This window comes from Nelusetta ayraudi, unplaced genomic scaffold, assembly GCF_046127955.1.
Source record: "Nelusetta ayraudi isolate G7.1 ecotype Tasmania unplaced genomic scaffold, CSIRO-AGI_Nayr_v1 ptg000131l, whole genome shotgun sequence".
Taxonomy (NCBI): domain Eukaryota; kingdom Metazoa; phylum Chordata; class Actinopteri; order Tetraodontiformes; family Monacanthidae; genus Nelusetta; species Nelusetta ayraudi.
The window spans coordinates 1,762,501-1,787,493 of NW_027466181.1; the positions used below are offsets into that span (position 1 = coordinate 1,762,501).

Genomic DNA, 24,993 nt, shown 5'->3' on the forward strand with positions numbered 1-24,993 from the left:
CAGGTCAGGTTGGGGTAATACAGACTGTACAGCTCGCCAGAAGGCTCCACAGTCTCCACGTGGAAACGGTAGCCTCCAAAGACATAGATGGCGTCCGTCTGCTCGTGGTAGACTGCAGAGTGACCGTATAAACCTGAGGGACCCAGAAGACAAAGCAGGTTTACATGAAAATTATAGCGACACTCCCCCCCGACAGAACTTCATTCTTTGGCGTCTGAATTTGGAATTTGAATATGAATCACACAAAAAATGCACCTGTGGGCGGAGTGCCAGTGTGAGGGGCAATGCTCCAGTTCCCAGTCTGAAGGCTGAACTCCAGCAGATGGTGGTTGAAGCCGTTCTCCGGGGAGTAACCGCCTATTAACAGCACCGTGGAGTCTCGGCGAACAGTTAAGGTATGACCCGCCACCGGGGGCAGCACCAAGCTCTGTCAGGCGTGACAGGAAAAGTACATTTACAAAAAAAAAAAAAAAAGGCAAGTAGAACAGTTGATTTCCATGTCTATGTGGACTCTGCTCCTGACCGGGTGCTCTCTCCAGATCAGGCTGCTGAGGTTGAGGCTCCAGGTGTCGGAGGCCACGCCGTTTGAAGTCACGCCTCCCACCACCAACATGAAGCTGTGACTAGTCCCGTGACTTGCGGCGTCGTGAAGAGTCACCAGCGAAGCCGCGTGGTGATAGCGCGAGCTAGGAGTCGAGCCCTCTTCCACCGCACTAGTCAACATTTGTGTCCAGCGGTGCTCGGAGACAGAATATCTGAAATGGAAAAAGAGGAGGGGGAAAAAAGTCTGTTCAACTTGATGTTTAAAAAATGAACCATAAACAACACAAAGTCAAATTATTCCAGTTCTGATAAGGATTCTTATTCAAACTGTCATGTATCAACTGCTCTGACCTGTAGATGTTTCCCAGAATGCCCTCTGAGAGCGAGAGACCTCCATACATCCACAGGTTGCCATGCGGCCCTGACACCAGAGAGTGGCCCATCCTGTGGAGGAACCTGTGGGCCTGGTTCTGTGCAAACAGTCGCGGTGTCACAAAAAATGGTCAAAAATTCACAAGGTCATCACTATATAATTCCTTAAGTTGTGAGTTCTGTACGTACCACCGTCAGCTGTGTGTCCAGAAGTGTGTCCCACACCAGGTTGCTGGAGTCCCGTGGGACAGAGCAGTCTGAGCCAGCCCAGGCCTCCGAGCACACACACACTCCCTGAGTCTGAGACAAACGGCTGTATCAGCTAGCATTCAGATGCTTTTCCTCTCCCTTATTCTCACCACACAACGCTAAACTCTTACAGTGTTACAAACTCCTCGTCCGTCCGTCTTCCCGCAGCCCTGAGGGCAGATGGGCCGATCGCACTGCGGCCCTCCGAAGCCATGCAGGCACTGGCAGAGTCCTCCTTGGCACTGAGCCCCGCTCGGACAAACCGGTGACCCCTCGTCTCCGTCCTCAGAATTCTGGCACCGCCGCACCCAGAACGAGGCGTTGAAGCCTTGAGGCTTATTGGAAGAGACGTTGGCCTCAAAGTAGACGGATATCACGCCTGAAAAGAAAAGACAAAGAGTGATACAACATGGATCTCAAATCCATTACTTTTCTAGCATTTTACAATTGTATATTAGGACAATTCACGTTTTTTCTCCCTCAAGATCTTTGTGATTTTAATTCCCCCAAAAATGAGCTTGTTATTTGACCCAAGCGTCAATATGTATGTATGTATGTGTGTGTGTGTGTGTATATATATACATATATATATATATATATATATATATATATATGTATATATATATATATATATATATATATATATATATATATATATATGTATATATATATATGTATATACATATATATATATATACATACATATATATATACATACATATATATATACATACATATATATATATATATATATATATATATGTATATATATACATACATATATATATATATATATATATATATATATATATATATACATACATATATATATATATATATATATATACATACATATATATATACATACATATATATACATACATATATATATACATACATATATATATACATACATATATATATACATACATATATATATATATATATATATATATATATATATATATATATATATATATATATATATATATATATATATATGTACACGTACATACACGTAAAAAAAAATACATATATATATATATATACATAATAAAGTAATAAAAGCAGCAGCAGCAGCAAAATCCAAAGGCTTCTGAAGAAAAATAATTTTCTTAGTAAAAGTTAATTAAAAGTTAAAATAAAAACCTGAGGTGGCCTCCACTGTGATTGGTTGTGTCCTCGTTGTCCCACAGAACGCCCCGATCAGATTGTCATCGGAATGCACAACTCCATTGGCGAGGAAGCGAGGAAGGCCGTCAAACACATAGACGAAGGAGCTCTTAGGAGGAAACCCAAACACAAAGCGTAATGCTTACAAATTCCACAGCAACATATTATTTTTTGGGCCGTGTTTGGTCACATTTGTACTTACTTTACAATGTGTGTGTGAGTCCGGGTGAAGGGTGAGGGCAACTGGGGGGCACGGTTGTTTGGGCGGACAGGGGCCCAAGTTCTCTGTGACCGACAAGACCCACAGGCAGTGAGAGAGTCCCCCTTTCCCTTCCGTGCCACTCTGCCATCCAAGGGAAGAGGAGAGCGGGATGGTGGTGGAGGTGGCAGAGGAGAGCAACACAGAACGTCCCTGGCACTGGCGGTAGCACGTGCCGTTGTTTCTGACGGCAAAGGAAAAGGAAAGAGTCCAGGTTAGCTCAGGCAACAAAAGGCGCCTCCACCGTTCGAGCACAATCCTAAAATTCTTCCCACCTTGGGTCGCCATAGTATCCAGGCAGGCAGGACTCGCAGTGTGGCCCCTGGGTATTGTGCGTGCAGTAACACTGGCCCGTCTGGTTGTGACAGTAGCCTCGGAGTGAGTCGCCGTGTCCGTTGCACTCGCACGGGACGCAGCCGCCGCGGCCCGCCAGTGCCGAACCGAAGCTGCCTGGACGGCAGTGCTCGCAGTGATGTCCCGTGGTCCAGTCTGAAAAGAGCCACATTGAGAGGGAATTAATATAACTGGCCAGGCTGAGTCATATAAACCCAGTGGTTCTCAACTGGTGGAGTCTCAGGACTCTTATTTTTTACTTATCTAGCAAATAAATTAATGAAATTATTGAAAGGAATTGTGTGTCCTGCAAAATAAATGGCCTACATTTTCTCTATAAATATGTATATATGTATATATATATATATATATATATATATATATATAATATAAAAAGGGATTTTTAAATATGTATACATATATATATATACATATATATATATATATATACATATGTATATATATGTATGTATATATATATATATATATATATATATATATACATATATATATATATATATATATATATATATATATATATATACATACATATATATACATATGTATATATATATATATATATGTATATATATATATGTATACATATTTAAAAATCCCTTTTTAATTTAAAAAAGAAAAAAAGGAAACTGCCCACGGCAATGCAACCCAAAGCCAACACTTTTGGGTCCCGACCCACAAGTTAAGAAACACTGATATGTGCTACGATAGCAATGCAGCCTGGCACCTTGGCATTCGTCACAGATCCCCGGTGCGGTGATGCAGGTGGAGTGGAAGTTGCAGCCACAGTCCACGTCGCACTCAACACCGCTGAGAACCAGGGTGGCTGGGTCGGACGTCCAGCCGAGGGAGCACACGCACTCGAACCGCGGGCTGCCACTGCACTGGCCCACCCGACACTCGTTGTAGCATCTGCACCGGAGGGAATAATCGTTACTTTGTAATAATGATAAAAAGAATGGGTGGGTGGGTGGGTGTCGCAGGCTCGTGGCTCCTACGTCTGGTTGCAGTGCAGCGTGCCGTCCCCCGTGTATCCTCTCTCGCAGTGGCACTCATAGGAGGTGGGGGTGTTGATGCAGGTGGCGAAAGGGTGGCAGTTGTGGAGGCCCAATCTGCACTCCTCCACGTCGGGGCAGGTGGGGTACGACCAGATGGCGTCTTGCTCTTCGTGGTCGAGGTGCTCCAGCTCCATCTCCATCTCCATGGGTCGAGGCGGCGCCGACGTCTGAGGCTCGGGGCTGGAGAAAGGCGAGAGGGGGAGAAGAGAAGTCGCAGAGGGTACGTCCACCCATTCAAAAAGGTGTTTTAAGACAATTACATGAATTAAATGATTATTTCCTAAATCAATGTAGATAATTTTAGACTAACAATGCTTTTCAAGGACTGGACCACCAAATCAACTTGTTTAAAATGCATGTATAGTTTCCTTTATAGCTAAAGATTGATTGATTTTAACATCAGGCATCTTACTTGGCAGCCCTAGCATCAGCTACAGCCACGCTGCAGTTATACGCCAAAGGGTCGTCCATTCCTGCCCAGTCTCCTCTCAAACACCTGGAAAGAACAGTGGAAAATCAAAAAAATAAATAAAATGTGGAAATTGTTTAAAAAAAAAAACAACTTTAAATGTTAGCAACAAAATGATTTTTTATTCAGATTTACTCAAACCAGCTGAGTTGGCGAGCATCATGTCCGTCATGCACTTACTTTCCAATTGTGGGATTGTTGTAGTCGCCGCACCAGCCACACTGAAATGTCTGCAAGCAGTCTGTGCACGTGCTGAGTGCTGAACACTGTTTGCATTGTGGAACTGAATGAACACTGAAAAGCAAAAGAATAAAGGAAGAAAATTAATCAAATGACAAAACTTAAATTATTTTGCTCATTGTGAGGTAGAAAGTACCAAAATCTATATATTGCACATATTTTTTAATTTTCAGCTGAAAACAAAGCAAGAGAAGTTGTATGTTACCTGTCATACCAGTCCCGGCACTCTCCATAGGGGTATTTTGTGAGGTAGGCGGCAAAATAGAAGCAGGCCTGGGCTGATTCACACCAGGCACACTGGCTGGAGTTGGAGAGGCATTCACCGCACGTCTTCCTCCTTTGGCCGACAAGAGAAGGACGCGGAGAGTTGTGTTGATAAAAAAGGTCTTTGAAACATGATCTTGAAAAAAGTTGAGCAAAAATGAGTTTCAACTCACTGGTTGCACACTTTGGGACATCCCGTGGGGTCTCGTATGGATCCATCCAATCTCCCCCGTCGACTGCACTGGTAGTCGCCCTTCTTACTGGAGTTGATCTGCCACTCGCAATACGGGTCCTGAGGGTCAAATTGCAACTTGCAATCAGTCCCCGACACACTTTTGTACCAACTTTGCCTTCATAATGACAGCAGCATGAAGCGTTAATATCTTTAATCTTTATTATACCTGGGTACACGCTGAGCAGTCTCTGTACTCTTCACACAGGGGGCAGTGCTGGGGTGCGAGCAGCAGATGACGCTGGCCCTCCCCCTTGCCATCCCTCGTCTCCCTCTCGGGACACAGCTCCAGGTCTGGGCTGTTCCGCAGCAGGCAGCGGGACACAGACGGACACCAGCCGCAGGACTGGTCCGAGAGGCAGGCCAGGCAGGACATGTAGCCTGAGCAGGAGCCCGAGCGGAAAGGCTCGAGGAACAGGAAGGAGATTTCCTGCATGGGAGATTGAGATGGAAAAGGACGGCGGTTATGACTGTTTGACTGCTGCCTCTTTGATTTTAGAAGTGTTGCACTTATTTCACAATGCAGATACTTACACTCCCTCCCGGCAACGTCCTGTTCCAGGTGAGGGCCATCTCACTGGTCTGGCCCGAGCCCGAGTTGTTGAGGTAGCCCTCGGCCTGCACCAGATAATAGTTCCCCCGTGTCACGTTCGAGAAGAGCCTGGTTCCGTCTGCGCGGCTCAGCATCTTCAGCTCCTTCTCCTGCTGTGCTGCCCAACGGCCGACCACCTCCTGCACGGACATTTGAAAGGTTCGATTTTCCATTAAGGAAGCAAAGTCAAGTGAAACTGGAGCACCAAACTCATCCTTACAAGGGCTGAATTTCATTACTACAGGATATTTGTCTGACGTTAACGTGAAATGGAGTTTCTCTCACCAGTTGGCTGGAATTCGGCCCAGAAGCCATGCGCGCCTCAAAGTGGAGCCTCTGAATGCGAGCCCACATGGACACAGTCTCGGTGGGAGCGGGTGCGGGCGGAGGGGCGCCCCACAGTGGGTGGATGAAGCCTCTGAACTGCAGCGCCACATCCATTTCTGTGGTGGGGCTGAGGATGATGGTTGTGCTGCGGAGGATGGACACCTGGCGAAAGGCGGGGTGATGGAGGATTGGAGGGCAGTGGAGGGTGGATGGAAGTGGAAACACATCAACAGAGGCACTATTCTCTATAGGCTTCTCCACAAGGTGAAGAAGGAATTCTTCTCTAAGAGTCGAGACCGAAGCAAACAGCGGGGGAGACGAGGAAAAAAAAAAAATAACAGGAAAGAAAATTTGAGTGAAGAGTCTGAAAGCCAAGGGCAAGAGGTGGGAACGGAAAAACAAACAGGAGACGTGATATCCAAAGACAAGAGGAAAAGCAACAAGGTCAACGTGTCACATCAAGTTTGGAGGAAGGAAAGAAGGAAGGAAGGAAGGAGGGCAGGTGTTCAAGCGAAGAGGGGGAAGTAGTGGAAACCATACCTAAGGGGAGGGAAGCACTTGAAATTTGGACTCCGTACCTTGTCAGGCTGGGAGTCGTTGCGGGGGTGCTGGTAGGTGAGCAGGTGCAGTCCTGGGACATAGTTCTCGGTGCGACAGGAGTGGAGGGAGGTTAGGAAAAGGGTACGCTCCCCCCACCAGCCGTACGCTCCAGAGATCTGGTCCACACGGCACACACTTTGCTCTGCGAGAGCGAGAGGGAGAGGTCAGCATCACCAACAACACTTCTGACCTCTTTCAATGTCTGACTCAGTAGCTGACTTTTCCGCGCGGCATTGCGTTCAAGAAGAAAAAGGTGACGCGACGTCACGCGCACCGCAGGAAGTGAAAGCCACCGGGCCTGTCGGCCAGACCTCAGCCTGAGCGGGTGGCCCGGCGGTTGCGGTGAGCGGGCTCGCGTCGCCTTGCTCAGTTTTTAAACCGCTGCCGCCGACAAAAGTCAAGTCCCTCCCATCTCATCTCCCAACATTTATCTTTTTTCTGGACGGGCCCAGCCCCTCTCCTCTGTCCTCCTTCCTCCCTCCCTGGGTCTCACCTGACACTGGAAGGCAGGACTCGTTCTGAACACACCAGCCGAACTCCCCGGGGGCCCGCGCCAGGGACGCCGGGGTGCCGCTGAACACCAGGCAGGACTGGCAATCGGACAGGAAGCGGGCCAAGCCGAGGCAGCCCGTACTGCCGCACTGTGGACAAGCAAAGCAGCAACTCACTATTACAGGTGGAAAAGCCATCATTTTTGTTTTGGCGTTTCAGCTCCGCCAAGCCACTAGATGGCAGCCAATAAGTTATTTTCAATGGAAGTTGAGGGTTCCGACGAGTGTTGTGAGTTGATAAAGTATGTTAACAAAGCTGCTGAGGAGGGAAGCAAACGGTTTTTGACTGTGCAGAAGTTTTTGGGTATTTTTTCCAAACAACTGATGCAAAAGGAAGTAAAGTTCACAGTGAAGCCATGGGAAGACCATAATCTGGCAATATTTCTATTTTTTTTTATTCATTACATTACACATCTAAACAATACGCCTATCAGCCAGTAAGTGGCTCTATAAAGACCTTCGTCACTCCACCAGGAATTTTTTAAAATAGCCTCAGAGTGAGTCGTATTCAGTCTGCTGCAGTTATGGTCGGAACAGGCAAGAAGTTTTTATATTCTGCTTTTATCTTGACTCACTGGTGACTGTGAAAAAGACGCAATTAAATCAAAGTGCAACCTCAAAGGGCTAAAACTGTCACGAGCCCCACGGGAGATTGGTGAAAGACATAACGACAGCAAGCCTGCGCAAAAGGGACTTTTTACCGGATTAGTGGGCTGGTACTCTCGACAGCGGCCTTCACACCAGCTGCACTCTGGGTTCTTCAGACACATGCTTTCATCCAGAGCCTCGGCACAAACAGCATCCTGGTAAAAGCCAAGAGAATTGAAAGTTTCGTGACTCTCCGCACATGTACACTTCCTAGCCGTTCAAAAGTCTCTACTTCCTGTTTTTTGCACTCACTCTGTCGCCTTGATCGCTGCTGACAAACAGAGGAACTTTGTACGCCACCAGGTCTCCGCGGGCCACGCCGCTGTAACCCCCGGCCACCAGGAGCACCCGGCCCTCCATGGCAGCAGCCACGTGCGAGTACCGCCCCCTCACGGCGTCACCTCCTGAGAAAGAAAAAAAAGCACTCATGAGCGCTGAACAAATGGAACTGAATTCTGTCGACGTGTCCGTCAAGAGGAACTCACTGGTGGACCATCTCTCCCCGGCAGACACCCATTGGTGGCAACCGAGGTGGTAGAAGAAGATCTCTTCATCGTAGCACTTCTCCTCCTGGTAGTGGATGTGCACGTTCCCGCCTGGGGAGCAGAGCGCAGGAAGCAGACGTGAAGACACGCTGGGAGACAGCGAGCGGACTGAAGCGGCAGATTTCCAAGACGGCTCACCGTAAACGACCATGTAGTTTCCAATGACAGTGGCTGAGTGGAAGGCTCGTTCTCTGGGACCCGTCGCTGGGAAACGCGAGCGGAAGGACGTCCAGAAGCGTCTGTCCACGTGGAACACATCCGTGTTGTTCACCCTCACGCTGAACCTGACGGGGTGGCGGGGGAAAGGGAGGGTTACTGAACATTATTCATAAGCATTCTGCCTTGACAGTAACTAAGCTGTTCTTCTTTTTTTTTTCTAGGGAGTATGAGTTTGCCGTATCTAATCTGGTCAGATTCAAAAATAAAATAAATTAAGAGTAGCGGTACTTAGTAAGGAAGTCAGTTTCTAGTTGTTTGATTTATTCTGTAATTCTGATTGTGTAAAATGGAATCATTTTTTGTGGTTTGGTTCTGGTTGTTTCAACAACAGGGTTGAATTCCATTGCATCTCAGATCATTTTTTTGTCTTGATTTAGTTGTGTTTTTATTGTAATGGTTATACTTTGTATTATTATTATTATATTATTATATGTATTATAATAATACATATTATAAGTTTGAAGATTGAAATGTAAACCCCAGGAAGAACAGTCTCCATTGCAGTGAGGACTAATGAGGATCCATAATAAACAAACAAATCTAGTAAGAAGGAACAGAATACAGTGCACATGATCACTACATGAACACAAATATTAAAATCACAGCCTCCAAACAAAAACACACAGTCAACAACTGGCTGGCCTCCCGCAGCTCCTCATTGGCGCTGAGTCACTCTACCTAGCTGTGGTGGGCCTGTGCCCCCCGTAGACCAGGAGCGTCCTGGAGGGGATGTGGAACACCATGGAGTGTCCAGCAGTGGCCGGAGACTTCCCGCCGGTGGGCTGGACGCTTTCCCAGCGCCCGGCGCCATGTAGCGCAAACCGATACAGGGACGAGGAAAACATATCCTCCTCCGTGCGACCTGGGGGACAAAAAAAAAAGAGGGAGAATTTACATATGGATGAAAAAAAAAATCCCATCCAAAATGCAGCTTATTAAACGTGAAAAATAGAAAAGCAGCATGAGATTCACCTCCAAACACATAGAGGTAACTGTCCACTACGGCCGCTGCGTGATTGGCCAGTTTGGGAGCGCCGTGGGAGTTTGAGAAGCCAAGCTGCTGCCAGTCGTCCTGGAGCGGCCGGTACATCCACACGTCGTTGGCCAGGTAGCCGTTGGCCAGCTCCCCTCCGAAGATCACCATGTTCCCCATCCACTCTACTGCCGTGTGGGAATGACGGGCCATCTGGGAACAACGCAGGGGGAAATACGTGAATCAAAGGGAAGCACAGACTCACGGGGCAACTTGTCTGAATCTTTCCACGTGGGCACGACAACGGACGGATGATTAACGGGAACGAGGCGACGGAACACAAATAACCACGTGACGAGCAAACAGCATCGAGAGCACAACCTCGAAGCATTCCGGCATATTTTTGGCGTGTTTGTCTTATCGTGCTGCATCTTGTGGGGTTTCTTTCGGCCCTGGGGGTCTGACTGACAAACGGAAAAAATTGCACATCTGCATTTACAAACACGTTCTACAAACGATCTGCTGTTACACTGAGACCAACACTGTGGAGCTCCTTTGTTCCGAGCTTGCGAACAGACTCGCTGAACTTGCTTTGCTTCGTTTAATCCGGTTTCATTTTCGGCTCTCTAAAAACGAAAACAAAGCTCCTTTCTCAAAAGCAGTGTTTTATGAGCTTTAATCGACAGCCACACGGCTTCTGGTTTAACTGATACTTGAAGGATAATATTCAGCCCGACTGTGCGTTGCTGAATCCACTTACGGGGGCGTGACCATAGGACCTGCTCTCCCAATGATTGGAGGTGAAGTTATACTTGATCAGGTCGCCCAGAGCTCTGTTGAGGTCAAACCCTGGGAGGAAACAAGAATCACATCACATGGAGATTAAAGAAAAACACGCTGTAAGGTCTGTTTGGAGAAATAAACAGCGCTCTACGATTAATGAAGGACGTTTAAGATATAAAAAATAAGTAGCCCCACCTCCAAACAAGTACATGGCTCCAGTGGGGGACAGGTACACGCCAGCGGAACCAGTCCTGGGCGGCATGTAGGGGTTTCCCTCACTGACACCCCACCAGTGCCCAGATCCGTTGTCATGGTGCAAACCAAGCTGGCAGTTCCGACCCATGAAACCAGGACTACACAGACAGCGCTCCCCTTTCTAAGGGAAAACACAGAAAACACAATAGGTACGAACCAGTTGATAGAAGAGTAAAAAATAAACAACTGAGCCTAAATTCCCTTGCTTACCTTGTCACACTGGCCGTTGACAGAACAAGCCTGGGAGCAGAGCGGGCTTGCACAGGTTGCTCCTCCCCAGCCCTGGTGGCACTGGCACTTCAGCGTAGAGGGGTCGCACCGGCCGTGACCACCGCAGGCTCCAGGGCACATTGAGAAAGTGTAGGTGGCGTTGAAGCCCAGGAGATTGTAGTTGGCATCGCTGAAGAGGTGAAGGAGCATCTGAGGGGAGGGGGAAAAAACAACAATGATGTAACTGATTGTTTTTCAAGTGCTGCTGTGTGAATGCATTTATTTTATTTCTTTCGTAACATGACAATCCTTCCTACCTTGCCTGACTTGGCCTCAATCGGCTGAGGGAGGGTCTTGCCACTCAGGCTGGCGAGGAGCGGGCTCTGGTAGGAGTCTCCATCATACACAAACAGGTAATCATAGGTGCACTCTGTGTCCATGAAGGTGAAGTTTAGGACAATGCGGTGGCTGTTACTGGGAGCTGCAAGATGACAAGAAAGACACTTAGAGGACATATGTTTTCTGTTGTTGTTGTTGTTGTTATTGTTGTTGTTTTTAGTTGTTGCCGTTACCCTTGATGAGCCACTCGCAGTTGCCATTGACAGAGTAGTTCCCCGGCCCGTCTGTGACGTAGCCCGGGGACCCCTTCAACACCTGCCTCTGGCCCTTGCAGTCCCCCGCCTGGCATGCAGGGGACTTGACCAACAGGATCACCACCACCACCGCGATGAGGGAGACAGGGAGGGGGGAGGCCATCGCTGGCACTGCCTGAGGGGTGACGATTAAGTGAGAATCAGCTGATGTCAGTACAAAAACAAAAATTGTGCAGCAGAAGTGTGGGTCAAGCGCCAAATTCGCTCGGTAAAACAAATCAAACACACACAACTACGAGAAAACTACCTGTAAATAAAAGCTGAAAGGAACTACGTGAAACAATTGGAGTTCCCTTTTTTAGTCATATATCCCTTATTGCGACGCAGCTTGGCGGACACGTCCGTAGAACGGGCATGCAAGTAAAACTGAAGAACGTGAGGGCGTTATCATTTACCTTTAACGGCCACGAAAAATAGCGTTTGTGATGGAGCTAACAGCTGTTAGCCCTGTGCATATTCTGGTGCCTTTCACAGGACCATTACGATTAAGATATACATGGAGGTCTGGCAGGCATACGCATCTTATCTGTCTTATCGATGCTAAAGGTCACTGTGACATCCTCTGTATACGTTGTTTCCAGCCGCCTAACTTGTGTGTTAAAGGGCTGATGGAAGCAACAAGGGGCAGTCCGCAGGCTACCAAAACATAGCTAACGTGATGAAACTGTACGCTAGCTCCGAGAGTACTGTTTGTAGCCAGAGGCCGCTAGCTGGCTTGCTTACAGAGGAGAGGGGGGAAAAAACATAATTACACTCACCAAGTCCCGTCTCTTTGGCCTCATGTTGTTTTACATTTTCGGCGACTCTTCACCGCTAGCTACGTGAGCTAACCAGCAACGGGCGACTTCCCAGTGCGGCCCTTGCTGGCTAAATTAGCGAGAAGCTGCGCATTGGGAAGGGCTGCAGAGGAGGACAGCCTCGGCTGCAAGCGCTCGGTCTGCCCAGCTAGCTCCTGAGCTAGCTAGCCGCAGCGGCAGGAACCCAATCCAGATGCGCAATGGTCAGGAGTGGATGCAAAACCTCACAAGAGACGGGTTTTCTTCAGAATATTGAACCTCTGCGTGATAGTCGGATCGGGCTCGGCTCCTTCGAAAAAGTAGGAGCGTGCACAGGGGCCGAAAATTCAAAGATATTTTCAGACATGAACTGGTCGGTTAATCGGACGGAAGGACTGATGCTCGTTGTTTTGGTGTTTATGGCTGCGAGAACACAAAAGACCGCACCGCGGCAGTACTGCCATCTTGTGGACAGGGTAAGGACGCGCATAAACATCTGGATAGCGAGAAAAACAAAGCGCTGGCACCAACCACAATTGGAATAAATGTATATTATTAAAATATACTACTATATACTTTACTCACAGGAACTAAATATTCTATGTATGTAATGATCTAATGCAACAATGCAATATTTGTTTATAAATGCTGACCCAAAATGACTTAAATCTAATCTTTAGACATCCAAATAACATAAGAAAGTTTCCCATTTAATTTGACTTTGATATTGCTTTATCTGAAGTTCACAATCTTAGAGCCTGAGCAGTGAATTAAGCTGCACTTACTGAAAATGTCTTTCAAAAAAGAAAAAAGTTAATAGATTTCATTTTAAAGCAGAATATCTGGGAATCAATTGTAACTGTAGATTTTAACTCCCTGACACACGGACAACAGCAGTAACCTTTTTGGCCATTTTGGATAGTGTTGCATGAGTATTTTTTGTCAACAGAATTATATTTGAAACATGATTGACAAGGTAGGGTAATATATTTTTTTGACTTTAATATGATGGTTACTGTTGGGCTAAAGTGTTGATGTTGGTTGCCATGTTTCCATAAAGTGAAGCAAGTTCTTGAAAGATGCTGTTTTGTCTACTCTATAATTAGTGTTTCTAGAGTTACAAAGTGCAGTCTCAGGCCAGGCAGCCATACTGTGTCAGTGACAGTGTGAGTATGGCTGACTGGCTCTGTTATTACTCAATCAATATTTGAATGCTTTGCAAAAGAAACATGCATAGCCACCTCTTATCAAGGACTTTACTACAACACATGTCAAACAATCCTAAATTCTGTTAGTTTTTGAAAAAAAAAAAAGAGTCTGAATTTAATGATCTGATTGATCGCTTATTATTGTCAGAGCTTTATGAGGCGTGAACGGAAACTTTTCCTTCAGAGAGAATCATTGGTGTACTTTGGAGTCCGGGGCCGAAAAAAGGAAACATCTTCTCATCAAAGTCGTGTTTTAACGTGACCAGGTGCGTCGCTGTCTCTGCGTCCCAGAACGACACCTCCCCCTTGTCCATGTTCAACTTGATGCGGATGCTCTGGGGAGAGTGCTGCACCTGCAGCTCTGTGCGCTCAGGCGTGTAGACGGTGTAAACGCCTTTGCTCAGCCCGATGCACCACACGCCGCGCTTGGTCGAGATTGTGAATTTCTGCTTGCGCACTACCGACTCTTTGCACACTCCCACGATCCACGTGGTGTTGCCGCCGACCTTGAGGTCCCATCTGTGCTTGCCGGAGGTATAACCCTCGGCGCCCAGGAGGAAGACGCAGGGGTTGAAGCGCTCCGGGTTGTCGGGCACAGTCAGTAGCTCAGGGCTCAGCTCGACGCTGGTCAGGTCGGGGCTCAGGTGCAGCCACGGAGAAGCTGTATTCGGATCCAGCACCACTGAGTCTGCATAGGAAGGAGCGAGAAGAAGCAATGTATCTACAAGCACACTATTGACTATTAAATGATCCATTTGGAGTTGAACACGTTTTAATAGAGTGTCTGGAGGTGTGGGGACACTCACTGAATTTAATATGAGGCTGCATGGTCTTCCAGATCTTAAAGCTCAAACCACCAACATGCTTGCCCATATCCAGTAGAGAGTTGTTGGGCAAGGAGCATTCTTCACGAGTCCACTGGGCCCTGTAGAAAATTAGGCAACAGGATCAATTTCCAGGAGCTACTTTAAAAAAAAAAAATCTTCATCACAACTTGACAGCAATCCATGAAACTATGCTGTGAATATCAACTGCAACAGACACTCACTTCCTTTTTAATTTCTGGAAGTTCTGAAACACACAACAAAATTTTGTTAGATGAACCAAATGCCAAAAGTCTTTAAAAAACAAAAAATAATTAAAAGTCATCAGTAGCACGTCTAGCGGTCCTTCACCTGCAGCAGAGCCAGATCCTCGTTCCCCATCTCTCTCGTCACAGACTCGATGAGCTTTTTCAAACCAGTAATGTCGTTGTTGGTCTTTCCAATCAGTTGTTGTACGGCGCTGAGCTTCTGCTCCTCCTCGCTTGCCAGGGCCTTGAGGCGTGAAGTTTCTAAGTCAGCCAGCAAAACGCGGAGGCTTTCAAACTCTGCCTTGATCTGCACCTCAGCCTGCCCCGCTTGAGACTGTGTTGGGGATGGAGAAAGGGAGTTAATGTGTGCTTCTGGGGGTGTAGTAGTGGTCTCGCCGGTGTCCTCCTCCAGTCATAGCGACGACCTCACCTTGATGTACTCTATAGTGTTGTCCAGTTGGGGGGTTAGTTTCTTGTAGGACTCCACTTTCCTTTCAAAAATCTCAACTTTCAGGCTGAGCTCTTTCTGGAAAAAGAAAAAAAAATGGGTGGGTCAAGATAGTGACAAAATGATGAAAGTTACTCTTAAAATGTAAGATGCAGTCATGACAATAGCGTAACACACCAAGAACAAATGTGGGCCGGGTAAGGCAGGGGTGCTAATAAATGAAGATCATACATTCAGCAGATATTAGCTCTGAAACAACATGAAGCTATTGGCACAAATGCGTCTCCAAACACATGAATGGAGAGAGACAAGTCAACATTTCTATATTGGATGGAATATTTCATACAGTGTGAACCTGTTTAAAAAGATCTATCCAAGTGGTGTGTCCTGCAAAAATGATTTCCAGGGAATAATGGGGGGGTTATAATGTTCCAGATCAATCACCAGCGTGTCTTATTATCCATTACCTTTGACCATTACAGACGATAATAGATCATTATCGTCTATTAGTATAATTGTGCAAGTAAACCAACGAATAAGAATAAGAATAAGAATAAGAATAAGACAACTCGGGCCATGACCGTAAAGAGTTTTGGACGCATAGAAAAACAAAACGAGAAGAATACCTGCAAACACTCTAAAAGTGGAGTACAAAACTACTTATTAAACTACTTGAAAATCCAAGCTTCACTCTCTTATTTTCTTCCACCTTGGCAACGTTTGCGCCCTCCTGGATGGCCAACAGCTTGTGCGTGTGCTCGTGCGTGGTATGCAGGGACACGCAGTCGACGCATATGGGCTCCTCGTCCTTCACGCAGTAGAGGGTCAGCGGCTTCCGGTGCATCTTACAGGTGTCCTCGGGGGTGGTCGTCTCCGTCAGTGTGGGGTCAGCGAACCTGACGTAAGTCTCGCAGGCGTTCTTGAGCGCGAGATTGGTCACTTCCTGCCCGGGCTTCACCTGCGCCCTGCACAGCGGGCACTTCTTGGTGAATCGCCGGTTGGACTCCAGACACGCCCGGCAGAAGCTGTGCGAGCAGGGCAGCAGCACCGGGTCGCAGTAGATCGCGTAGCACAGGGAGCAGGTGAGGTCCAGGCGCAGTGTGGGACCCTCCGTCGTGTCCACATCCATGCTTTCGGCCATGACGCGCAGTGCGCCTGAAGTTGAGTTTCGTTTTTGAGAAAACCTCCCGGAAGACGGGGTACGACGGCGAAAGTGTGCTTTCGACGTGATCGGCGGGGATCCTCAAAGCCTTCGCCGAAAGTGTCGACGGAGACGGAACACGATCGGACAGCAGTTGTCGAAGTACAAGGCGGGAGATGTCGCACAGGCCGACGAACCCAGGCTTCTTCTTTTCCGTGTTCTTCCGTCACTCGAGACAGGCAGCCCCGGCAGCGAAACCGATCAAAGTTCACGGGACAGCACCGTCTGGCGGAGAGTAGACGTCACAACAGCCTCGAAATTAGTCAGATAGCTGAGCGGCAGTTTTTCGTCTTTTACCAACATGGGGTGTTGGTACGGTTTTCACACTAAAACTATATTATGGTGTTTTCTGGAGATATTGAGGATACTTAATGGTGCACGGCAGTTTTAACCAGAGTCCCGGAATTTAAAGTTTTGAAAGTTTGTTATGGAAACAATTAAGAAAAAATAGATAAATAAATAAATAAATAAAGTGAAAGTTTTAGTTTTTGATGACATCTCATTTGTGTCATGTTTTTGCACTCATTTCTTATCAATAATCCAATGTGTCTGAAAACAAAACAAAAAAACAAAACAAACATTTTCTGTTTTTAAAAATAACTGTTGGCCAACTAGTACTGCTGCTGATCACAGATAACAGTTGGGAGCAAGCTGAACTGTTATCTGTCTCTTAGAAGGAAATTCTGTTTTTTTTTTCTTTCTTTTTTTTCTTGAAAATAAATTGCCTTCTTTCTGTATGGGTTGCCTACAAAAATAGGCCATACAAGTGCCAAAACAAACACATCCTCAGTGTTCTTACTCTCGTTTTTGCTAAACTAAACCAGAATACTCACTTTTACTCCAATACCACGTCATCTCTTTCATCATACAGACGACAGAAGGATTCCGGAGGGATCCAAGATATCCAAGAGGTGGCGCCAGAGTCCAACATGTTAATCTGCATAAACTCCACTTGCACAAACCTACAACCACATTCAACCCGTCAAATTGAGTGTTGGGCGTGCTAACTTTGTTGGTGTATCTAAGTGTGAAAAGCACTATCAGCAACTTCATAGATGAACCAACACAAAGAAAACGTGCTTGTAAGTGTTACTACACTGTGATCCTGAGCGCAGCGGGTTTTGATGCAGCCAGTAATACTGGCCTGAAAAGGATGAGGGAATTGCAGCACTCAGTGAATTGTTTCAGTTGTTGTTTGTTTGTTTTAGAAGCAGACTGTGATGGTTTTAACGAGGGGATGTAAATGTACATATCTATGTTGTTTTAAAAAAAGTGTCCACTGCATGATTTGATTTAGGATAGAACACATAAGCATACATTCATCTGTTTGTTTGTTTTTTTAATCAAATCTCATCTTTTAAAAGTCTTTTCCTGTGTGCATCTTTTTCTGCAAAGACTAAAACAGGACTCATTTGAGTGCAACCCAAAAGAAAATCTTCAACATGCATTGTGGTGATACTAGCTCACATTAAATTGAAACCAAAAGAAAGAAAGGTTTTAGTGCTTCAACAGCCATGATTCATAATGTTCTCAATGGTTGCTGCTGATGTATTTCGAAAATAACTCCTTGACCTTATGACGGTAAACTTTGGCTGTATTTGCAAAGTGGTGAATTACTGGTTGCCATTCAACCAGTCAACATCACACAATTTCAGGAATTAAAACCAAGACATGAAAATGCCATTTCCTTCCTTGAGCATCTTTTGGTTTCACTCAGCCTAAATCTTGCAGGATGACTTGTGACACCACACATGGAAACCAACTTATCTTTTACACTAAGCACTCATAAAGAATAGAGATGCTTTGAATATTCACATGTGCCCCTTAGGTGGTGATGAAACAAAAAAAACAAAAAAAACACTTCCTGTTACATTTACTGAACGTGTTAAGGCTGAAGAAAATTTGCACATCTTTCAATTTTATCGTATAGTCATTAGTCCATTGAGCAATTGCACTGTTGCGTGTATCTGAATCTTTCTGTTAGGGTAATGATGATGCATGATGTACTGTGATGTTAATTTGTGATGTTTGTTTTGTGAAGTTTATATTGTAAAATTGAAAGCATGTCGACCCCAGGAAATAAACATATTTTAGTCTGCAAATCAGGGTCACAACCACTTCCACCTGCTAAACCATCTATTTATCTTTTTTAGTTTTTTAATGTTTCAATCATACAACTATTGTCCTGACTGAAATCATTTGCAATGTTTTAATCTTTGGCTTGAAAAAGTGCGTGGTTTAACTTTCAGTCAAAAAAAGCTTGCACTTCCCTCAGCACAGCTTACCGCAAGTGCTGCAAACAGAAGAGAAATGAAAAGGTGTGATAACAAACAGGAACAGAGTGCAAAGGTTGTTTTTTTTCTTTCACAGTGGAGGTGGACGGCAGGAAACAGACAGACAAACCATGTTATCTCGCAGGTGTTGCATTTGCACGCTTCACTGACAAAAATCTCTGTAGTGAGGATGAGGTTTTTCTATCAATGCTGGTGGTTCACAAAAGTAGTGGAAATGGTTTATCAGATTTAACACAGATATGAGTTATGCAAATAGAAAAGAATTAAAAAAAATGGTGTTTTAAATATTTTAAGACTATATATAGATGTTTTTGGATTAGCGCTTTCCAGCAATTCACGCACCTTTACCACACTTTTTCCTTCCTACATCATCATTAAGCACCTTCAGCACTTTCTATCATGTACAGAGCAGGTCGACCCTCAAGAAAAAGAACCATGTGATGACCTATTTCCCTCCTTTGTTCCCTCCTTTTGCTTTATGTGGTTTGTGAAAATCCGATATCTTAGCTTGCTACAATACCGCATAAGAGCAGTGTTGCCTCACAGCAAGGAGGTGATGGGTTCGGGGATAAGTGGTGATTGTAATTGGACGGATGGGTGGACAGATTGCGTAGTACCATTTAAGAAATGGTACAGAACATGTGCACATATCTGTCAGTGTCAAGCTACAACTGCAATGCATACAAACAACAACAACCAAGGCAGAGTAGGCGCAATTTTTTTTTTTGCAACAGACCAGCATAAAGCTGACTCATACTGAGGGTGGTTTGGGGCCTGGGGTAAAGGAGCTGAAAAGGTTTTAGATCTACCGCAAGGTTTTGGTTTTATTTTTTTTAGAACTACTAAGAGTCACTACACTTGAAGATCAATCTCAACCAGCAATAATATCAAGTGGTATGTCTTCTGTTATTAGGGTTGGTTTGATCACTGCCTCCAGAATTATTTTGGGACATTGGAAAACAGCTAATCCTCTGAACTTGAAGGATTGGGAAAATATGATGGTATATAGACTGCTAGAATCTTATGAATCAGCGCTTAACAGCCAGGAAACATAGAAGATGGTGCTGATTGTTGTGCAAGATTGAAAAGACAAGGTGAGAGATGCAGCGTCTCTCACCTTGTCTTTTCACCAATCAGCACCGTCTGTAAAGTTCAAAGACAGACATCAACATTTAAATAGAGGCACTGTGCTGTATTGGCGGGTTGGGGGGCAGCTGCCTGTCTCCTCCGCAGTACATAAGTTTATAGTTCATTAGTGTGCTTTGTTTCACCTTGTTAAGTGGCAGTAAGATTTTTCATAACTTAACATTTCCCTCCTTCCACATATAAAACAGAGAGTGAGAATTCTTACACCTTTGCCTGCGTGACTTTCAATAGAATACTGTTGCCACTACAGCAGTGGTCAAAGTCTTTTTTTTTTTTCTTTTTTTTTCAATTTGACCGTTCTGTCACACTCAAAAAAAAAGTTGGTTTCTTCAGAAGCAGCGTGACCTCGTCAGACCCTTAGTGTTGTCTTCTTGACGCCATCTCCTCACACAGCTAAGCGACCAAAAAGCTGTGATGGTGAATAAGAGCAATTTAATTTTGCAAAAACTCTGCTAAAAAAGAATTCAATTTACAAAGAGAAGATCTTTATTCACATCTTTTGTAAAATTTCACTCATTCATGGCCGTAGAATTGTGCTGCGTCTAACCTTAAACTGGTTTTAACTTGTGCACACGTGTGGCTTTTTTTTTTTTTTTTTTTTTGCTTCCTTCTTGTGGTACAGGTGCGGGTGTAGGATCACTCATTACCACTCATCCTGGCAGTGAAGCTGAACGAACTGAGAAAGAAGACAGACAAGAGGATAGCGGCACGGTTGGTCTTTTACCTTGAAATTTTTTCTATAGATGGTTCAAAGATTGCATCATCTATAGACAAGTTTCATTGATAGACAAAATTGCACAATTTCTGTTCTTTATTTTAAACAAGGATTAGGTTGAATGTACGTTTGACAATTTCTGATTGTATATAATCCGACGATAGCTTTAGTGCTTTGTGTGTGTGTTTGATTTGTTTTGTTTAAATTTGTATTATTTTATTCTTTGTCAATTTCCACTGAACCCACATCCACACAGATCAACAGTCATACGTGGTTTTATCAACAGGATAAGAGACACACATATCAACAACAACAAAAAATCATTTCTGACTGCTCCGTTCATTGTCACTGACAAGTCAGAAATTGATTATCCATAAATTAATTATGCCTGAATTTGAGAAGGCCCAGAGAGTCGGCTCAAATTTAGGTATTAAAAGGAATGAATGAATTCCGAGCACTATTTAGCCTAATGATCAGGACTGCGTATTTGTTTCAGTATGTTTCTTTTTAATCAAATAAATAACAATAGCCTTTTAGTTTTGAACAACTTAAATAATTCTGAGGTTGTTGTTTTTTTTGTTGATCATCCACGTTCATTTCACCTTGCAGATTGAAATTCACTTTTGAAAGCACAACAGCACCACCCTGTGTTAAAAGCAGACCACACAGGGGTTAAAAAAAAAAAAAAGCTCATACATTTCATTAATCGATCATATTTAATTTAGATTACGCCTTTCAAAACAAATCAATGCCTTTCATTGGGCCTTACATTTTTATTGAAAAATATACATACAAAAGGTTAAACAAGAAAGTGGACATGGAGACTACACACAAAGTGATAAAAAGTAATAATTAGATTAGAACAAATAACTGTTCTAAAAGTGTTTATAACTCCTCTCCTCTCCTTGTTCTTTCGAGGGGCAGAAGTCTATGATGGCTGGATCACTTGAGGACTTTTTTGAGGAGTATGAGTTCAATTACTCGAACTACGGAAACTACACTGATCTGGAGTGTTGCGACGGGGCTGAAATATGCGACCAAAAAGTGGGATTCGCCTTTGAGGCCACGTTTATCCCGCTGCTGTACTCCGTGGCCTGTGTTGTCGGTGTGGTGGGAAACGGGGTGCTGCTGGGAGTCCTGGCTCAGAGCAGGAAGAGGTGGAGTGTGACCGACACCTTTATCCTTCACCTGAGCGTGGCCGACCTCCTGCTGCTGTTTACTCTGCCGTTTTGGGCCGCGCAGGCTGTTGAACCTCTGGGATGGAGCTTTGGAACCCCTTTGTGCAAGCTCACCGGCGCCACCTTCGTGGTAAGTATGCGTTGTAGGAGAATTGCACTGAGGACGTGGTTGCAAAATCGTCCGCCGTCCCTCATTGATTTTTGCCCCGTGTGCTCTCAGATCAACTTTTACTGCGGCATTTTCCTGCTGGTCTGCATCAGCCTGGACCGCTACATGTCCATCATCCACGCCACCCAGATGTACTCCCGCAGGAACCCCTGGGTGGTTCACGTCAGCTGCCTTGGAGTGTGGCTTTTCTCCCTGCTGCTCTCCATCCCCGATTGGATCTTCCTGGAGGCCTTGAAGGACGTGAGAAGCAACAAAACACAGTGCACTCCCAACTACCTTAAGTTCACCCCCCCACCTGAGAGCAACCACAATTTCAGCGAAACTCGGTCTCAAGTGGTAACCGACTGGCAGCGGGCGTCGCGGCTACTCTACCACATTGTGGGCTTCCTGCTTCCGTCGGCCGTCCTGATCTTCTGCTACTCGTGCATCCTGCACCGGCTGCAGTGCGGCCTGCATGGCCTCCAGAAGCAGAAAGCCGTCAGGGTGATCGTGGCCGTGGTAGTCGTGTTCTTCGTCTGCTGGACGCCGTTCAACATCACGCTCATGGTGGACACGCTTCATTCCGGCAGCAGCAACGAGACCTGCGTGACAAAGTCCTCCCTGGACATGGCCAGGATGATCACCGCCACCATCGGTTACCTCCACTGCAGCCTCAACCCCGTCCTGTACGCCTTTGTGGGTGTGAAGTTCCGACGCCAGCTCCGGGACATCCTCAACTCTCTGGGCTGCAAGCTGAGGAGAAGCACCAGGCTGAACTCGGCCATGAGCAGCAGGAGGAGCTCCTTTTGGTCCGAGTCTGGCGACACCTCCAAGTCCATCGCAATCTGAGAGGTCAATGAACCAACCAGCTGGAACGAGGACTGCGTCTGACCGCCGCCTTTCTGTGTTACACAACTTTTCTTCTCCATTTCCTGGAATTTTAAGTGAAATTATTTCCATAACTCATGACAATAACTCATAATACCGGACATCAACAATAACAATAACTCATATGGGAAATCGTGCTAAAGTCCCGGAAAAGTTTCGGGAGGGCGGTTGGGGGGGGCTAAATCCTGGGAAAGTTTCGTTGATGCAGGGGTGGGGGCAGGGTGGGTGGGGTCGCGCTAAAGTCCCACGGACTTCGCGACTCTCTCTCTCTCCATGTGATCGAGCAAAAATACCTTCGCAATCGACCGGTAGATCACGCAATTTATGACTGGCCTCATGCGGACTGGATGTGCCGTACTTTGGCCAGGTCAGCAGGTACTGGCTTGGCGCATAAACATGAAAACAAAATAAAAACCATAAACATGGATCTTAGACTTAGTTTTGCTCAAAAGCATTAAAAAGAAATCTAGTGTACATATTGGAAGCTCGAAAGTAACTCATTCTTTACATCTGCGCTAACAGTATCACCCTGCTGTATACTGCTATTGGTCCTTGGTGGCTCAGGGTTTTGGGGAGTTCTGCTAATCATCTTCTTCCTTCTCCTCGAGCAGTTTTTCCAGCTGTGTACATAAGCCCACTCCCCGGCCAAACTTTGAATGTTGACTTGAGGATTTTTTTTTTTTTTTTTTTAGGCTAGAGGGAGAACAGTTGTCCGATTTTTTTAAAAAAATGTAAACAATTCGAGCTCGGTGACCTCTGACCTATGTGGCAGCAGCAGCTGAAACCTGAGCTTCATCGCTTCTCCTTACACACAGATGGTTTTGGTTGTTGTGTTGTTTTGTGGTTGGGATCGTTTTTTTTTTAAATGTCTTTGAGGAGCTGTTGACATTTGTCAAAAAGAAACTGACAAGTTGTGCCATTATCTGCAACAATGGGACAAGTAATTGAGCAGAGGAAACATGCAGGGCAATGAGTTCAAGTGCAAAAAATGTACTTTTAAAGGATATCTGTAATTCTGTCATTGCTGCCCCTGCCCTCTGGAACTCACTCCCAGCTAACAACCGTGATTGCTCTGACTTGCCATCTTTTAAATCCCTGCTCAAAACTCATCTCTTCCGTCTTGCTTTTAATGTGTAATTACGTTTTTGTTTGTATGTTGTTGTTTTTTTTTTAAATATATTAGTGTTTTATACTTATTTCGTATATTTTAAGTTTCTAAACTGCATTTTATTCTATTATGTTAGAACTTTTTTAAGTGTCTAAAAAGTCTTTCAGGAGCAGAAAAGCACTCTACAAATAAAATGTGTATCATTTTTATTATTGTTGTTAATTTTTGTTTTTTGGATAGCACCGTTTTAAAAATACAAAATAAAATAATGTGCAGTCCAATACTTCATCAGTGTGTTTTAACGCTTCTGTGCGGCAATCGGAACGGATCAAATCATCAAAGGACAAACAAAATTAATTCTTGTCAAGTCTTGTCAAGCAACAACAGCAACAGTTGCAGCAAAAACTCTACGTGGTGTCTTTTCCACTCCTCAAGTAAGCATGTTGTGCATTTTGGTGTCGACAAAGAGTCATTAAAATTATCTCTACTGAGGTTTTTCTGCTTCTTGACTGCATTGTTGATGTAGGAAGTCATGCAGCCGTGTCTTACGTCAAACTCAAACATCAAAAACGGAATAAAGGAAACTACAACGGGGGGTGACAAAATGCAGCCGTGCATCTTCACACGAGGTGTTGAATGCGAAGAAGGAGCCGAGAAGGGCACGCAAGACCCACTGCAACTTCCTGCAAGCTTGACAGATACACGCACATGAAATAAAACCACAACGCTGACATCACACTTCGCTGGAACTAAGAGTGGCCCCAGTTGCGTTTCTGCATTAACAAGGCAGTGTTGGAGTCACATTTTTAAGGGTGCCAACTACTGCAGTACAGGCGATTCTCTCCAGGAGCTGCAGCTCTCTGTGTTTTAATAACCCCAGTGTCTGGAAGCAAAGCAAACAGGTTGAGGCACACCCAGTCGGCTTATTCAGGGCCCTGGCCGCACGACTTGCCAAAGCACATCGAGTGCAGTTCGTCTGTGGCCAAGACATTGTTTCATGAGGTTGTTCTTATATTATTCAGGAGGGGAAGTGGTGACGGTGACACTTGCAGGTTTTGCCGGGCTGGACAGAAAAAGCTGCCTTTACTTTAGCTCACACATGTTAAAGTGCAGCGGATACAGGAAGCAGACTTTTTTTTTTCCATTTTAAAAAAAAAAAAAAAAGGTTCCCTCCAAATTATGACAAGTCATACTATGAATTTGACCTCCTGCAGCTGCCACAGATTGAGCCACATCTCTCAGGGG

General features: G+C 45.2%; 3 protein-coding genes across 3 annotated transcripts in view; 1 reads left to right on the forward strand and 2 right to left on the reverse strand.

The window, feature by feature from the left end:
* Window positions 1-12,774, reverse strand: part of megf8 (multiple EGF-like-domains 8) — a 20,342-nt gene extending 7,568 nt beyond the window's left edge. Inside the window, exons 1-32 of the mRNA XM_076051032.1 lie at window positions 12,325-12,774; window positions 11,486-11,681; window positions 11,231-11,394; window positions 10,914-11,123; window positions 10,644-10,824; window positions 10,426-10,514; window positions 9,665-9,878; window positions 9,371-9,554; window positions 8,612-8,757; window positions 8,414-8,524; window positions 8,181-8,332; window positions 7,982-8,083; window positions 7,223-7,370; window positions 6,708-6,871; window positions 6,088-6,291; window positions 5,745-5,942; window positions 5,380-5,640; window positions 5,152-5,270; window positions 4,920-5,051; window positions 4,655-4,768; window positions 4,418-4,501; window positions 3,946-4,185; window positions 3,675-3,859; window positions 2,872-3,085; window positions 2,540-2,780; window positions 2,314-2,446; window positions 1,296-1,543; window positions 1,105-1,215; window positions 895-1,013; window positions 524-755; window positions 256-427; window positions 1-133 (exon numbers count right to left, since the gene is read on the reverse strand). The exon at window positions 1-133 is cut by the window's left edge and continues 31 nt beyond it. Coding sequence (XP_075907147.1) covers window positions 1-133; window positions 256-427; window positions 524-755; window positions 895-1,013; window positions 1,105-1,215; window positions 1,296-1,543; window positions 2,314-2,446; window positions 2,540-2,780; window positions 2,872-3,085; window positions 3,675-3,859; window positions 3,946-4,185; window positions 4,418-4,501; window positions 4,655-4,768; window positions 4,920-5,051; window positions 5,152-5,270; window positions 5,380-5,640; window positions 5,745-5,942; window positions 6,088-6,291; window positions 6,708-6,871; window positions 7,223-7,370; window positions 7,982-8,083; window positions 8,181-8,332; window positions 8,414-8,524; window positions 8,612-8,757; window positions 9,371-9,554; window positions 9,665-9,878; window positions 10,426-10,514; window positions 10,644-10,824; window positions 10,914-11,123; window positions 11,231-11,394; window positions 11,486-11,681; window positions 12,325-12,348 — 5,225 coding nt within the window. The 5' untranslated portion in view covers window positions 12,349-12,774. The remainder of the gene's footprint in view (window positions 134-255; window positions 428-523; window positions 756-894; window positions 1,014-1,104; window positions 1,216-1,295; window positions 1,544-2,313; window positions 2,447-2,539; window positions 2,781-2,871; window positions 3,086-3,674; window positions 3,860-3,945; window positions 4,186-4,417; window positions 4,502-4,654; window positions 4,769-4,919; window positions 5,052-5,151; window positions 5,271-5,379; window positions 5,641-5,744; window positions 5,943-6,087; window positions 6,292-6,707; window positions 6,872-7,222; window positions 7,371-7,981; window positions 8,084-8,180; window positions 8,333-8,413; window positions 8,525-8,611; window positions 8,758-9,370; window positions 9,555-9,664; window positions 9,879-10,425; window positions 10,515-10,643; window positions 10,825-10,913; window positions 11,124-11,230; window positions 11,395-11,485; window positions 11,682-12,324) is intronic.
* Window positions 12,775-13,310: 536 nt separating this feature from the next.
* On the reverse strand, window positions 13,311-16,669 carry trim35-28 (tripartite motif containing 35-28). Its single transcript, XM_076051035.1, has 6 exons — window positions 15,780-16,669; window positions 15,053-15,148; window positions 14,726-14,956; window positions 14,599-14,621; window positions 14,357-14,475; window positions 13,311-14,238 (listed from the first exon to the last, which is right to left on the reverse strand). Exons 1-6 carry the CDS (start codon window positions 16,209-16,211, stop codon window positions 13,703-13,705), a joined length of 1,437 nt encoding a protein of 478 aa, XP_075907150.1. The 5' UTR covers window positions 16,212-16,669; the 3' UTR covers window positions 13,311-13,702.
* Window positions 16,670-19,779: 3,110 nt separating this feature from the next.
* cxcr3.1 (chemokine (C-X-C motif) receptor 3, tandem duplicate 1) lies at window positions 19,780-24,243 on the forward strand. Its single transcript, XM_076051011.1, has 4 exons — window positions 19,780-20,128; window positions 20,334-20,422; window positions 21,345-21,734; window positions 21,825-24,243. Exons 3-4 carry the CDS (start codon window positions 21,357-21,359, stop codon window positions 22,599-22,601), a joined length of 1,155 nt encoding a protein of 384 aa, XP_075907126.1. The 5' UTR covers window positions 19,780-20,128; window positions 20,334-20,422; window positions 21,345-21,356; the 3' UTR covers window positions 22,602-24,243.
* The last annotated feature ends 750 nt before the right edge of the window (window positions 24,244-24,993 follow it).